Genomic DNA, 14907 nt, shown 5'->3' with positions numbered 1-14907 from the left:
TTTCCCTTGAGCAAGCATCATTTACCAACTTTTTTAAAGATGCGTCTTCATAAAACACTAGCATTGCTGTTATGCAACCTAGTTCTCCATACTCTAGTTAAAGGTGAAGTAGACGCCAAAGCAGTATCTATTACTACATAAAAGGAAAACTCTACCTTGTCAAACCATAATGGACTGCCTAAAGAAGCCAAAAAGCTCACTCTTAAGTGCAGTTGGTTCATTGTGGAGGAATCTAACGGTGCCAGAATACATGCTAATTTTTTTGCACAAAGCTTCGATAAAAGAGAAATTGCTTTGTCTTTTTTTGAAGCAAATGAATGGCAAAATATAATTGGCTGGAATGATCAAGTTGAGGAGATGATTGACTTTGTAAAATCAAGAGACACGGTGATCCAAAAATCTTTTTTTGAGGAATTTAATTCCCAAAACCGAGAGATGGGATCATTTGCATATTCTGGTAACTCGGAATCGGTATGGACGGGCGAAAATATTACAAGTATATGGAAAACTATTTTGATTAATGAAACGGGTTCTTACTGCGTAGCTGCGAGACCAATGACAATGGATGGAGCTGAATTTAATTTAGACCTTATGGGGTATTCGGTTTCAGAAGATCAAATTAATAATGACGAAATTGGCATTTGGAACTATATTTCTGTAGCTGAAATGGGAGGAGTACTATTATTTTTGAGCTATTGGATATGGACTTGTTTACATTTCAGCAAGATTATATTTCCTGCTCAAAAGGTAATCTGCCTTTATATTTTTCTTTTTGCGTTAAATCAGACTCTACAAGAATGCATTGAGGAGTATGTTTTTTCTTCCGAATGTATAAAATACAGACAATTTTATTCGGTGTATGAAATAATTGATTTTCTTCGGACAAATTTTTATCGATTATTTGTGATTTACTGTGCATTGGGTTTCGGCATAACTAGAACTGTTCCTAAATATCTTATGATAAAAGGAATTAGTATTGTCATTGCTTTATGTTCTGTATACTGGATTTCTTTATATAAAGACGTATATGTAGTATCAGAGATTTTTGACATGATCCAGTATGAGGTATCTCCTGCAATTTGGGTGTATTCTATTTGTCATTTATTGAAACAATGCACGTCTGTAACAACTTACGAAAATGCTTCAAAAGCCAGATTTTTTAGAAGAATGCTAAATGCATTTATCTTTATATTCTGTGCATCTCCAATGTTGCATTACCTGTCGAATATTATATTTGGAAACTTTGATTACAGACTGTCGGTGATCATTGGTGATCTTTTCACTTTTATGGAGAAAATTGCTTTTCCATGTTACATAATGTTTCCCACCCATAATGAAGCACTTGCCTACAATCGAAATGTAGCTGAAGAGGCTCAAGAGAAAATGATTTGACAAAAACCATGGTTTACTTGATTCACCTTTAAAGGGGTTACCGGGATTATTTTATTTATTATTTGTTTATCAATGGATTAATATCCAGTTATTTTAATCTCACTTTTTTACACAGAAATTGTGTAGTAAGTTCATTCTTATTTAATATACCACCTATTTATTTTTTACAAATGAATATTTTTTTACTGGAACGTTTTAAATACACATAACCTTTGAGTCGATGTGAAATAATGTTTTGTTCAAACTTAAAAGTTGCGAATCTGACATATAGACAAAAAAAAAATAAAAAGAAAAAACTGGTTACCTTCATAAACATATTTTGCTAATTTATTGAATTTAATTATTTTCAACTTGCTTTCCCATTTTCCCAACAATTTTTTTATCTATAATATATATTTTACAAAATTAATATAGTACATCGCATGGTTTTCTTTAAAACGACATAAACGTATAATAATAAACGGGGATTCAAAGTAATAAATCGAATCCAAATCAACTTTCAAATACATCCATTTCATCTACTTTACCCTTATATTCCCCTTCATATCCCCAACAAAAAACAGGAATTTGCGAAAGTAGTAAATGGTAAAAGTGAATAAATAGAATCAAGGTTAAAAGCTTACTTGTATGCATAAGAAGATAACTCCCTCCTCTTTACTTTTGCTTAAAAACAGATTCTGAGATTCGGGACTAGCATCGGTAATATAAGTTTTTCTTTCATACTGTTGAGTACTAGCATCAGAACCCTTAATGGTAGGAAGATCATCATCATGACTACGCCTTTGTTCAATCGAGTAAACATTTGCTGGTTCGTGCCAGTCACACTGAGAACAACAAAGTACCTATTATTAAAAATGTTAGCAAGCGATCGCTAACAAGTTGAAAAGTAAACACCTCCAACTATTCCATGGAAAGCATGTAACAATGAAGATCAATGAATGGCTATTAGCTTAACAAACTTGTAAACTCAAAACAGACTAACAACGTTTGTCAGGCACTAAGAGCAATAATGGAACAGACTTCATATCAAACGCTTTCTTGAATGTTCTTACCTTATTCGTATAAACCGGAAGAACAGGCACAATGAGAACCGTTACGGTTTTCAACTGACGACATACTCGGACTAAAAACAAAAGAAAGAGCCAATTGCTTTCGAAACTACTGAACTTGTTTATTTCTCGTACCAGTCTTCTTTGAACTAAAAAAAAAAAAAAGCATTAGCAAAATGTGTTGTCAAACGGATAAAAAGAGAACAGGAAGAAGATTGCTGGAAACAATTTTAAAACAGCGAATAAAAAAAAAAGAAAAAATAATAATAATAATAAACAAAATACGAGTCGCTAATTTTTGAAACTAATCGCTTCCAACAACTGTTTCATTATAACTTCACCATTTTAATATTGTCCCCAAACAGCATGATTTAATTCTCTTTCACTAATTTCATACCACACAGGACACGTAAGTAAAACATCCTTATAATCGTCAGTGGATATCCACATATCTCGTAAATGTAATGGCATTGTTAAAAAAAATAAACACTCAAGTGAATAGAATTATGAAGAATTCGAGTCTAGTTCAAAATATTTGTTTTGACAGAGTCCCTCTATTTATACCAAGACTAAGCCTCACAGTGAAATATTGTCTAGCAGTAAAATTGCTGATTTATTTATTATATTGTTGGTACATTTACTCGGAAGTACCATCGGTTTCATCTAAATTCCGATCCTTTACATTTGGATGCGTCGTAGTATATCATAACAAATTTTTTCCTCGTTTCATTAGAACTCACTCCATTAACTCCATTAGAACGTTTTCTAAATTTCAAGTCATTATACTTTTCTCTATTGAGAAAGTCACTAGGTCAGAAAGCAAGAATCATTCTTACTCGAAAACCGATATTAGTGATCTGCACCAGGGCTATAATAATCCACCATCAAGATTCATATCACGATAACAATTCCATAGTATCTTGCTATATACGTGTAATGAGTATTCGATACTGGCTTGATTGCTATTTCTCCTTTGCTTGTAATCGTAAAATTGACTTGAAGATCTAAACCTTCTAATGCAATCATTGGAATTCTGCCTAACCTGATCAAATATGGCTTGATCGCCGTTATGTTAAAAGCAGAAGCTATGCCAATCAGTATGATTGTAACTTACAAAAAAATATAGCACAACGACATACAACATTATGGTACAATAAAGAGGACTTGATATATCAAGAACGAGGTTCAGTTTGTGCTCCGTTTATATTATTGTATTTCTATATATGACATTACTTGATGCAATCGCTTAAATATGTACTTTTGTGTAGTTATACTCGCAAGTACAGTAGCATTTTTAAAGTAGCGGTGATGTTGACGAATGGTTTGTTTCAAATCCATCCATTTCAATTTCAATTGTAAATTTCTCTTTTTCAATTATTAATCAAGTAAGTTGAAGTGTATCAGCACAATAAATTCTGACTATTACTACTCTTAAAATAAAACTCAAGCGAAACTAATTTTTAATAGCAAGTCATATTCTTAGTTTGATATGCTATCCGCTTTGGTTTTGCATTGTTATGACTTTGTATAACCTAATAAGGTGACGAAAAATCAGTTCGTTTATATTTTTGATGAGAAGAATTCACTATTATTACACAGAAAAACATTTACTTCTTATTAGATACCTTCAATATAATATATTTTTTAAATGTAATAGCGACGACACTACCCATAATTTACAATACATTGTATGGTAAACAACTGAGTAGTTGATACACCCGATTTTCATTGAGTCATACACTTTGCGCTTACTATCACTTTATTTGGCTAAATGCATAATTTACAAGCCATTCCAATATTTCGCGCACTTTTCGGACATAGTAATAAAAGCCGAGGTAGTTTCGGCGACTTGCAACATGTTTTTTTATCGTCAGCTCGGAAATAGATTTCCTGACAGAGAAAGAAGGATATAAAAATAAACATGATGGGGCAATAAATAAATATTTCACCATTTTTTATATATCATTAAGAACAATGAAGAAATATATCTCTGAAGTAAAAAATAGTTGGGAAAATATGTATGAAGATCCCGCAACACCATTTGATAATGAGAAACCAGACGAATAGATCATGAATCTTGTACAACTGGGGAAATTACATGAGAATGTATTAGATGCCGGTTGTGAACCAAATAGAAATGCTAGATATTTAGCCAGTCTTGGATATAAAGTCGTGGGTATTGATATTTCCGAAAGGGCTATTTCTAAAGCAATCGATAAAACATCTAGTGAAAAAAGTAATGTCAACTTTAATCAACGCGATTTTTCAAGATTAAATGAATTCAAGGGGCATTTCGACACTGTGATTGACATTGGTTGTTTTCATTCAATTCTAAATAGTGATCATGAGCCATACACAGCTTCGTTAAGTCATATATGTCACTCTGATAGCTCCGTTTTCCTAAGAGCGTTTAGCGAAACAAACAAATCACGTTATAGACGGTGGCAGGGCCATAAAAGGTATTCCCTCGCTTTAAAAAGAAACAATGTCAAAAAGCTTTCTTTATAAACTATTGGAAGATTGAAGACATTAAAGAAGAAAAGTCCTGCTTCATCTTCCCCTAACTAGAAAAATAAATGTTTACACATGGTTTGCCAAAATGCGTTGTAAATAGTTCATGTACATAAAATATATAAAGATGAATGGACATATACATCAATTTTAAGAACCCATTAACAAAAAAAAATTCAGACACTCAATTAGCTAGCTAACAACTGTTCTTTACGAAGAGTTGAAAGAAACTTACAACCAATGGAAACCTTAGAAATATCAAGGCTATGATGCACTAGCGAAAATCCATTAAACTGACCAGAGCTTTTAACTTTGATAGATTGGCTATTCTTATTAGAAATCGATTGTTAACATTCATGAATTCAGCATTATATTAATGGTTAGAAAGTTATGGATCGAATATAAATGCCAAAGAAAGCAGGTGTGAGGTGGTCATTTGCTGAATCAGCAGGATGGATCCATGATGGATGGGATCGTGCAAGTCTAAAGAATTCTTCTGTAGTGAGTGTTCGTTGAGGCGATCTATAGGACAAAATAGCAGAATTGTATAAAAGAACTTGGAAAAAAGTCTATTAAAATAAATTGAGTATACTTTCCATGCCTGTAATTTATAACTTGCTATCGTGCTTACTTAGAATGCTCCGCGGTGAAGCGTGCACCGCGGAAAACTTATTGCATGTATTTTCCGCGTAACTGAGATTATATACATAAGTTAAGTATTTTGTGCATTAATTTTATATTTTAACCGGACCATACAAAAGTAACCAAAAAAGAAAATTGCTTTTAATTTAGAACCTCAAGCCTACTACTTTCAAATAACTTTTGGTGATTTTTTGTTGTATAGGAATACTATAGTGGAAACGACCTTTAGTATTGCTTAATCAATCTACGTAATTACTTGAATAATCGCTAGAAGATTTTCATTTTTTTTTTCAAACAAATTTCTGTGTTTTATATGAAAGAAGAGTCAATTTTAAAAAAATGCGATTCAAGTTCCATAAAACACGTGCCATCAACCCCTCTAGAGACAAACTGTCCAGACAAATATAACCCTAAAACATGGCCTATTCGTTTAAAGGTACGAAATGTCATTGTTATTTCATCAATGACTTTTTTGAATCAATACGGTGATAGTGTCTTTGCGCCAAGTATTTCCAATATTGCAGAGCAATTTCATGCTTCGCGAACCTTGGTCACTCTAGGAGCCACACTTTATACATTAGGGATATTATTTGGAAATTTAATATTTGCTCCACTTAGTGAACAGTTTGGAAGAAGACCTATATATTTAATTGGTTATAGCGTATTTGCACTTCTTCAGATTCCCATTGCTCTGTCAGTAAATTTGGCAATGTTTTTAGTATTTCGTTTTTTTTCTGGACTTTTCGGATCCGTTGGTTTATCAAATGGATCTGGCTCACTGGCTGATCTGTTTGAAAAAAAAGATCGAGGAAAATATATGGTGATTTATTTTACCGTTCTCTCGATTGGACCAGGAATTGCGCCTATAATTTCTGGGTTTATTAGCCAAAGTTCAATTGGTTGGCAATGGGAGTTTTGGATTCTATTAATTTTATCAGGGTTCAATTTATTTTGGGCCTTTTTATTACTAAAGGAAACATATCCCCCTGTTCTCAATCGCAAGAAATTTGAAAAATACGGCGAAATAGGAGAAAATGAACCAGTAGCGTTGCGTCTCACAGGTAAGCAACTGCTTATAAAATTGTTAATTTTATTGAGTATGAAAAAGCCAATTTCTATTTTACTTTCCCAACCCATTTTAATATGTGTAGCCTGTACCATTGGTTCTATATATGGAATGATAAACTTGGTGCTTATAGCTTTTTCCGAAGTTTGGAAATCTTCATATGATTTCAGTCCTGGGATTAGTGGTTTGATGTACATATCCATTACCCTTGGACTTTTTTCAGCAGTTTTCATTGCCATGCCTATCAACCAAAAGTTTTATTCATATCTGGTAAAGCGAAATGGTGGTGAAGGTGAACCTGAATTTCGACTTCCTATGGGTTTTATTGGAATCACACTTTTTGAAATAGGAATTTTACTTTTCGGTTGGACTGCAAGATATAAGATTTTTTGGTTTGTGCCAACAATTGGATCAGCCATTATGGGTGGTGGGTACATTATGACTTCCAATCCCTTAAACATGTATGTGGTAGATTCATATGGAATTTACTCAGCCAGTGCGTCAGCGGGTGTAAAAATATTTCAACTATTATTAGGAGCCATCTTTCCATTATTTGCTGAAAGTCTATTTCGTCGACTGAACTACGGATGGGGGTGTACTTTACTTGCCTTTATTTTATTAGCTTGTGGCTGTAGTCTTCCAATCTTATTCAAGTATGGAAAACAAATTAGAAATCTACGACCATTTGACCCCTCAAAATACTAGTTGATTTAACTGATCAAAGTGAGGATTTTCACACACATTTTCAGAGTACTTGGAACGTGCCGAGCTGATTAAAAAACACCGGTATTAACAAAAAATTTTATTTATGAAGCAATACGCTATTTCGTTATGACAAACTTGATTCAATGAAACTATTATAAACCTTAAAAGCGACTTGAGCTCAGTAGCTTATAACATTTTATTCAGCATTATGTTTTATGTTTTCTATTTATAGAATCATTAGTCTTTAGTTAGCCTTACAGCTTCATCTTGCACAATAATTTTGGCTGATCAACTCTTATTCTAGGGACAGTTTGAAAAATCATACCTTGTCTCGTATTTTAGACTTTTAGGATCTGTGGCTCTAATTTGTGACAAAGAACATAATTACATGTTGGACCGTACTTAACGCACCTCAGTCCTTCTTTTGATCTCTTGGCTCTGTGAAGATAAACAAAACGTACAAATCCGTTAATGGTTATAACGACGATGAGAATACTCAATACTCGGTAAAATCAAATGTGTTGCTGTTCATTTTAGCGTACTGCCTAGCGCGGATTTGTTTGATAGACTCATTCCAAGATTGTCGATCTACTACGAATGATTTGCAACCGCTTGGAAGCCGAGTAACTGTTTGTCGCTAACTTATAAAGATTTCCTGTTATGCTTTTTTCACTAGTAAAATGAAGTATGCTATAACTTTTCCTTACCATTAAAACACAATAAAAAGCGAAAAACACATAAACAAAATCAAAATACTTATGAATTCCGTTATTTGTTAGAAAATATGTTTAGTATAAGTTTAAAAAAAAAAAAAAAAAAAAAAAAACAATTTACAATATTTTATCTAGTATAAAGACTTTTATTGCTTAAGCGTTTCTAATTAAATGTTTTTAGAGGATAAATTTAACCCCTATTTTTAAATCCCATGATTTAAATAACGATTATATATATATCAGTTGAATCCCTCATCCAAAGGACAAACTGGTGTAAGTTCAATGGGCTGACACCAACTTGGCATGCCTTCCTCGTTATTAAAAACATTGATTGTAGGACTATCTAACAATAACGCAGAGAATCCGGGAGTACATGTTGCTACTTGAACATTATATAGAGTAGAATTCATCAGTTGGTTGCTAAGACCCGTTATCCGACTTGAATTTTGTGCTGTATACGCCCATGCATCAAAAGAAATTTCACTGGTAACAGTATTCACAAAAGGGATCATTGCATTTTCAATACTTTGAGGATTGCATGTTTTCAAATACGTTGTAAATGTCAAGGGAGTAAAGTTGGCCGTGTCGTTTTCAGCTATCGTAAACAAACGTGGAATAAGTCGAGGTTCTTGTTCCAACATACGCTGAAAAAATTCACCTTTACTTTCAGTCAAAGCATCAAGACCTATAAATGATTTTTCACCAACGTATGTAGCATTCGTTCCTACTACTTTCAGTAGATACGTACCACAATGCGGACCGCGTAGTCTACTACACTCAAGATCAGTGAGGTTGAAGCGTATGGCGGTAGCGAGCCCAATGAAGAAGAGAAATATTAAGTTTTTGAACATCGTATGGAAATGTCTTCTGAGCGTTGTAAAGAAATGTTTGATTTTAGTTGGCTTATATAGTTTTTTTTTTTTCTTTTTTCAACAACGAAAATAGATTAGCTCGTACAAAAATAAAATGAGATATTTTCGCGTAGATCATGATCGTCGCAATTTCAAACGTTGCAAATCACCTTTTTCTTTTTGAAATGTCACCAAAAGTGGTAACAACTGCAAATCGTTGAGGTAACGTGGTTTTCCCACTAGTCAATAACGAATACCAATTTTTATGTGATTGCGAATTTATCGGCGAGTTGTGACACATTTGTCTCAGAAAACACACGCTTTTTTGGTCTTTTCTCTACTGCTCAAATTTGTTGCTCTTTTTGTTGTGTAGATCTTCCCTCTGATTTTCAAACAAAATTTGCGGTTTCCCACCCATTGTTATCAACGTCTATTATTCTTGGAAAATCTTCCATTACATTATTGAATTTGAATAACGAGGCTAAAACAAACAAATGAAAATCTGCTAATTCACGAAATGGTACTGGTTCCATTAGATAAGGAAAAATTCGAAAAAAAATTATGTTTCTTCAGTCGTAGTATGCCTACTGGATTATCATTAGCAATATGAGTAGCTTTTATCCCGTTTATTATATTATAAACGATTCGGATTCCTATCGATTTATTCTAAAATAAAATACCCGTCAGTTATTTACTTGGATTTTAACTTAGAAGCCAAAAAACGAATCTTCAACCAGACTGAACTGGAAAACATTAATTAAAGAGATTCTCGGTTGTAGATAGTTGTAATTGTTTCTGTTTCTGTTCTGAAAACTTGTTAATATAGTAATCCCCCACTCTTTTTCCATATTTAGTCTTTGAAGAAAGCGAAGCAATTCTTATACTACTCGTCTTTAACGAGTTGCATATATACCGCTCTATTTTTTTGCAGTTTCCTTTAAAAAATCTCATTAGAATGTTTCAATGCATACTTAATAAATCAATTTTATCAAATGCTTTGTTGTGAATATATTCTTAAAACTCATTCATTTCTTGTAAAGAAATCTTTCTTTATATGAAATTTGAAATATTCGAAATTTCATCTTTATAACTAGGTATTTCTCAATACTTTTACATAAATTAAGAAGGGAAAAAATTTGGGTTTCCTTTTTAAATCAGTTAGAGGCGAAACCTCTAACGCTTTTCATGGCTTCGTGTTAAATGTGTAATTATTTTTAAGAAGAAATACAAACACAATTAACAGATGTTGCATAACATTACTTTAGATTTGAATTTCACCTCTTAGATATCATCCATTCACATGTCAAGTAGGTGCAGTTTGTGGTTAACATATATTATTACATCTGTATTTAACCAAGTCTAGAGCAAAGAAGATATTTTCAAAATGCTGGAAGGAGAAATTTAGAATGTATGACTTACCTTGTGAAACCCTAGTATATTACGTTTTCGTAGTAAAACTAGTAGCAGGTGAAATTTTAGAGTAGTTTGTTGACGAATGTTTGTTTCAATTTTATCGCTTAAAAATTAAATTTGTTTTAGATTCATCTATTTCCATTATATTTTTTCTTTTTTGTAACATTATTCAAGTAAGGTTATGTGTATCAAAACAATAACTTCTGACTAACTACTCGAATAACAACCAAGTATTCCACTATGATTTTTAATGATGAGCCAATATTCAAGATTGATATAATTTCCAAGAGATGTTTACAAATTCCAGTTTATAATTCCCTTACGCTTTTCTTCCTCTGTATCTCTTGAAAGCCCGTTCTACTGCATTTGCTAAAAATGCAATAAATGTATGAAAGTTAAACTCAATAATCAAAGTCTTTATGTAGTATTACAGTTATGAATTATTGCGACATTTCATCTTCAGCCTTACTCAAAATCTGAAGGATTCAACATATGGCAATTTATTTGTTTTTATCATGGGAAGCACTAACGATCAAAACATCAATAGACCATAAATCATCATTTCTATATGAAAATGTAATATAACTTCTAATACAGGAATTCCTTCTTATACATTTATTTGTAACATTGCTTCATGCTTTTTTCCCTTTCATTTTCAGTTTTCTTTTGTTCCCAAATCCCAGAGCCATAATTTAAAGAAAATATGAACTGGCTAAGCGGAACCAAAGTTTTCAGTACAATTGATCTAAAAGAGTTAGTCCGATGTATAGACTTAGTCGTTGATTCCTATTCTTTACTTTTTCGCAAGAGAATAAAATTTAGGTAGCGAACGATGTTGTAATTACATACGAATATAAATTTTTCAACGAGATTTTTTTTTATTTTTATTTTTATTTTTACAATTTTAACACAAACAAATCTATAGTCTTCCATTTCTTTTTATTTACTTTCGCAAATACTCACACCTTAAACATGATTTTTCGTGTCAACTATACTTAACTATATGCTTTATAATGCTGCTACGTAGTTAGGTTGTTCATGTTTATAGCTATTGTATGCGTACGATGTTTTCAACTATTATTTTATAAAATCAGCACACTATAGATCGAGTTTGATTGTACTACCATACATTATTATCATTATCAATGTGTCGTTAATAATCCTGTATACTTGCAACCGTGATGATGAACAATCCAACATAATTATTTACACACAAATCATAAGAACATGATTTTCATTGCAATTTATGGTATCCTTAACACTATTTACAGACTTTGAAGGGAACCGTATATTAATGCAAACTAAACCAACTTCGTTATATAGGAATTGCGATAAAAAAAGTTTGTAAGTATTACAAGATATTCACATCATAATGTTTTTCCCAAATAAATGAAACATCTCAGAACGTAAAACATTCACCAATTTTGATCTTTTTTTAATTCTTTCGTTTATGGCTTTAAAATGTTTTATTATATTTTCTTATTATCTTCCATAAACCACACTGTTTAATTTTACATTGTAAAACATTACTAGTGGTGCTAAAGCTATCAAATTGCAGTGCTGTGGTTTTATTCCAATGTCAAATCCAGAAAGCGCAAAAAAACAGGTTGACCCCCCCTGGTTACAATGAGTTATTTATGGTAAGAGATACTCGTAATGTGGACCTGGAGTGGGGACTTGAATTGTGTAAGCCTGAAAAGGTAAACAAACAAAATCTCTTTACCAACATCATCAAGCCTCAAAAAGATAAAATAAACATTAAGACAGATAAAATAAAGTTCTTTTTAGATAACCTTTTTACTGAATTTTCTAAATTTCATGATAGTTGTTATCCTGATGGTAGGATTTCTACCCGCAGTAAACTTCGTTGGCCCTTGCTTATTATTTGGTGTATTTTGATTGTTTTCGCAATAGACAAGAACTTTGAAGTCAAAGATTTTCTTTCAATTTGGATAAATGAAAGTTTTATAAATGAAAATCGGTTTTACAGTGAAATTTGGGGGCCTATTGCTATTTACATTTGTTTGTTTGTTTTATTGTTGCTTGGTTTAATTTGTATGTTTCCTTTACAGTGATGCCTTTTTTTTACTAATAATTTAAAATAGACTGCTCCAAGATTGTTGTAAAAGCTATACCATTGATCAGTATAGTTATAGCAGCGGTCGTAGTAATTATCGCGGTGGCTATGGTTAAAATTTTATACATCTGCCATTGGCTGATCTACAAAATTTTAATTTTGGCTTTCGGCATAAAAGTTAAGCCATTGGGAGACACTCTTCCTACACATAATGGAGAAACAGGATCACATTCAAAGGCAACAGTTGGTTCTGACATTGAACAAATAGAATTTCAAAATATGCCCACTCCTGTGAAAAAATAATTTTCTTTATCGTTTTATGATCGAAAAGAATATAATCATCCTTACCAATATTTTACTGACTGTACCGTCCTAATCATGCACTAAAGGTGCGTCTGTTATGAATTTCAATTATGGAGTCAACCTAATTACGGTTTTTAATGAAGTATTATCACTTGATGTTACTAATGTTTTATCTTTCGTTTCAAGTCTAATCAAATACTATGAATGTCATTTACTGCGTCACAAAATGAATTCTTAATGATACATCATGAATGACTCGTTTTTAAAGTTATGTCTGAAAACTTGAAAAATGCAGCATATGGAAATTGTTAGATCGATTGATTCATTAGCTCAATAAATTCTTAAATTGCAAATTATATTCTGGCAGCAAAAAATCGAGTTATTCAGAGTCTTTCAAAAACTCTGTTTACGTATTGACATACACATTAGACTTAGCTTTTCAACAATTTATACCGCTACTTGTCGGTATCTCCTTCACCTGAAAAAGTAAATTTGTCTAATAAATTGACATGCAAACGAAGCTTTAATGTTTGATTTCTTAACCCCAATCGAATAGACAATAGCTATTTATGAAAAAAATAAATTTTAAGCTAAAAGTAAGTATGGGTTGACGATGATGTAGAATGCATGTGATTTGAAGAAATATAATTGAAAACAAAAAAAATTTACACAAGAATTCGCATCTTTTAACTACTGTACTTAATTACAGGTGATTCCCAAAATGTCTGAGCCGCTTCATCATTACTTACTGTCACATCATTATAATTATTCAGTATTAAATATGCAAGCGCTACAATTTTATTGCTTTTATGTTTGTGAAACCGTTGTTATAATTTAAAATTAACAGAAACACAACAAATATATTTGATTGTAATAAAAGTCTTTAACAATTAAGCAAGTGTTAAGTATCCGGTATGAGATTTATGATGGAAGTTGATAAAAAAGTTAAGTATAGCACGATTAACACATTTTACAATAGAATGTTATAAAAGTTCATATTGAGCTACAAGTTCCCAAAAAAAAGCAATCTAAAGTAAGATATATTTACAAATTGCTACCAAACTGAAAATATGTGGAACTTTTTAAACAGTTTTAAAGTACTTCCAGGTTGCCTCGTATTTAAATTAAGGGAATTTTAATTTGCATTATTTGTTCTAAAATCACTGCACTTATTTATGTTAAGGATTTATTGACATGTAAGTTAGAATTGCAAGCTTTGCGTGTTCCTATGCGATCAAATAAAAACAATTTCTGCACATATTATTCATCTGCCTTATATATAGTATCAAAAAAATGAACGTAATAAATTCTATCATTCTAAAAAAACGAAAGTGAAAATTAAAAGTATGTATTCTCATATCCAGTTATCTGAAAAAGTAAATAAAATATGGAGAGTATAAAGTGGTTTCGGAACGAAGTCATATAAGCCTTCCTAAAGCTAATGTAAAACTTTAGTTAACGAAAATTTATATATTTGACTATTTGCTTAAATCGAAATTAGGTGATTTAATTTTGCTTGATATTTATATCAGATTGTCTACTATTAAAAAGAGAACTTTTGATCACTTTATTCATTCTTTTTTGAGGCTCCTTGAACATCATATGAAAATTGATAGCTTTACCATATACAATTATGGCAGGTACTGATATTTAACTTTTTATTGACTAAAAACGAAAATGATCTCTTTTAAGAAGCTATACCGGTAAGTATAGTATCTTTCCGCAAATTTTGTTAGCCATATAATTTTCTAAAAAATTCTTTTAAAAACTTGCATCACGAATTAAGCTTATAAATCCCTTCCCCCCAAAAAAAAGAATACCATAACATATAATTGGCTTAATAAAATGATAAAGATTCTTTTCTTTTGGAGTAGCTTCAGATATAAGCTCATTAAATTTAATATTATTATCAAACAAATAATAAACTTTCAAACTCAAATCAAAACTTTATGCAGAGTCTTCAGTAAATTCGTATATATTATACTATTTGATTTCCAATAGGATTTTCATGTTTTCTCCTGCTAATGAATATGGAATCAAACACTTCTAAAATATATTTTAGAATAATGTGTAGCCAAAGTTCATACTAAAACCAATGTTCTAAAAGCCAACAATATTCTTTTCCATACAAAGTCTAGTCACATTGTTCTGTAATGTTCACCTGCTGATTCTTAAAAGTTGATTT

General features: G+C 31.6%; 6 protein-coding genes and 5 long non-coding RNA genes across 11 annotated transcripts, besides 1 other annotated feature; 7 read left to right on the top strand and 4 right to left on the bottom strand.

The window, feature by feature from the left end:
* Positions 1 to 357: 357 nt before the first annotated feature.
* Positions 358 to 1649, top strand: SPOM_SPBPB2B2.19C (transmembrane helix domain-containing protein; the record flags this gene model as incomplete). The annotated part of the gene is made up of 1 exon (NM_001023888.3): positions 358 to 1649. The coding sequence occupies one exon, from the start codon at positions 358 to 360 to the stop codon at positions 1390 to 1392; it is 1035 nt and encodes a 344-aa protein (NP_596865.1). The 3' UTR covers positions 1393 to 1649.
* Positions 1638 to 2610, bottom strand: SPOM_SPBPB2B2.18 (uncharacterized protein; the record flags this gene model as incomplete). Its single annotated transcript, NM_001023887.2, has 4 exons — positions 1638 to 1775; positions 2016 to 2234; positions 2445 to 2515; positions 2577 to 2610. The coding sequence occupies 4 exons, from the start codon at positions 2608 to 2610 to the stop codon at positions 1638 to 1640; spliced, it is 462 nt and encodes a 153-aa protein (NP_596864.2).
* A 226-nt stretch (positions 2611 to 2836) lies between these two features.
* On the bottom strand, positions 2837 to 3173 carry SPOM_SPNCRNA.6636. The gene has a single exon (NR_195984.1). It is a non-coding gene; the product is annotated as a non-coding RNA (long non-coding RNA).
* ftm7 (transmembrane helix domain-containing protein) lies at positions 2906 to 3346 on the top strand (the record flags this gene model as incomplete). Its single annotated transcript, NM_001023886.1, has 1 exon — positions 2906 to 3346. One exon carries the CDS (start codon positions 2906 to 2908, stop codon positions 3344 to 3346), a length of 441 nt encoding a protein of 146 aa, NP_596863.1.
* A 192-nt stretch (positions 3347 to 3538) lies between these two features.
* Positions 3539 to 3734: an LONG TERMINAL REPEAT.
* A 316-nt stretch (positions 3735 to 4050) lies between these two features.
* Positions 4051 to 5544, bottom strand: SPOM_SPNCRNA.448. The gene has a single exon (NR_150834.1). It is a non-coding gene; the product is annotated as a non-coding RNA (long non-coding RNA).
* SPOM_SPNCRNA.6635 lies at positions 5072 to 5508 on the top strand. Its single transcript, NR_195983.1, has one exon. It is a non-coding gene; the product is annotated as a non-coding RNA (long non-coding RNA).
* A 363-nt stretch (positions 5545 to 5907) lies between the features above and the next one.
* SPOM_SPBPB2B2.16C (MFS family membrane transporter) lies at positions 5908 to 7365 on the top strand (the record flags this gene model as incomplete). Its single annotated transcript, NM_001023885.1, has 1 exon — positions 5908 to 7365. The coding sequence occupies one exon, from the start codon at positions 5908 to 5910 to the stop codon at positions 7363 to 7365; it is 1458 nt and encodes a 485-aa protein (NP_596862.1).
* Positions 7366 to 8315: 950 nt separating this feature from the next.
* On the top strand, positions 8316 to 8551 carry SPOM_SPNCRNA.6634. Its single transcript, NR_195982.1, has one exon. It is a non-coding gene; the product is annotated as a non-coding RNA (long non-coding RNA).
* Positions 8318 to 8929, bottom strand: SPOM_SPBPB2B2.15 (Vel1p domain-containing protein; the record flags this gene model as incomplete). The annotated part of the gene is made up of 1 exon (NM_001023884.1): positions 8318 to 8929. One exon carries the CDS (start codon positions 8927 to 8929, stop codon positions 8318 to 8320), a length of 612 nt encoding a protein of 203 aa, NP_596861.1.
* Positions 8930 to 11979: 3050 nt separating this feature from the next.
* SPOM_SPBPB2B2.14C (uncharacterized protein) lies at positions 11980 to 12722 on the top strand (the record flags this gene model as incomplete). The annotated part of the gene is made up of 2 exons (NM_001023883.3): positions 11980 to 12397; positions 12448 to 12722. 2 exons carry the CDS (start codon positions 11980 to 11982, stop codon positions 12720 to 12722), a joined length of 693 nt encoding a protein of 230 aa, NP_596860.1.
* A 352-nt stretch (positions 12723 to 13074) lies between these two features.
* SPOM_SPNCRNA.6633 lies at positions 13075 to 13344 on the top strand. Its single transcript, NR_195981.1, has one exon. It is a non-coding gene; the product is annotated as a non-coding RNA (long non-coding RNA).
* Positions 13345 to 14907: the final 1563 nt, after the last annotated feature.

This window comes from Schizosaccharomyces pombe, assembly GCF_000002945.2.
Source record: "Schizosaccharomyces pombe strain 972h- genome assembly, chromosome: II".
Taxonomy (NCBI): Eukaryota; Fungi; Ascomycota; class Schizosaccharomycetes; order Schizosaccharomycetales; family Schizosaccharomycetaceae; genus Schizosaccharomyces; species Schizosaccharomyces pombe.
This window is presented reverse-complemented; position numbering and strand designations above follow the sequence as displayed.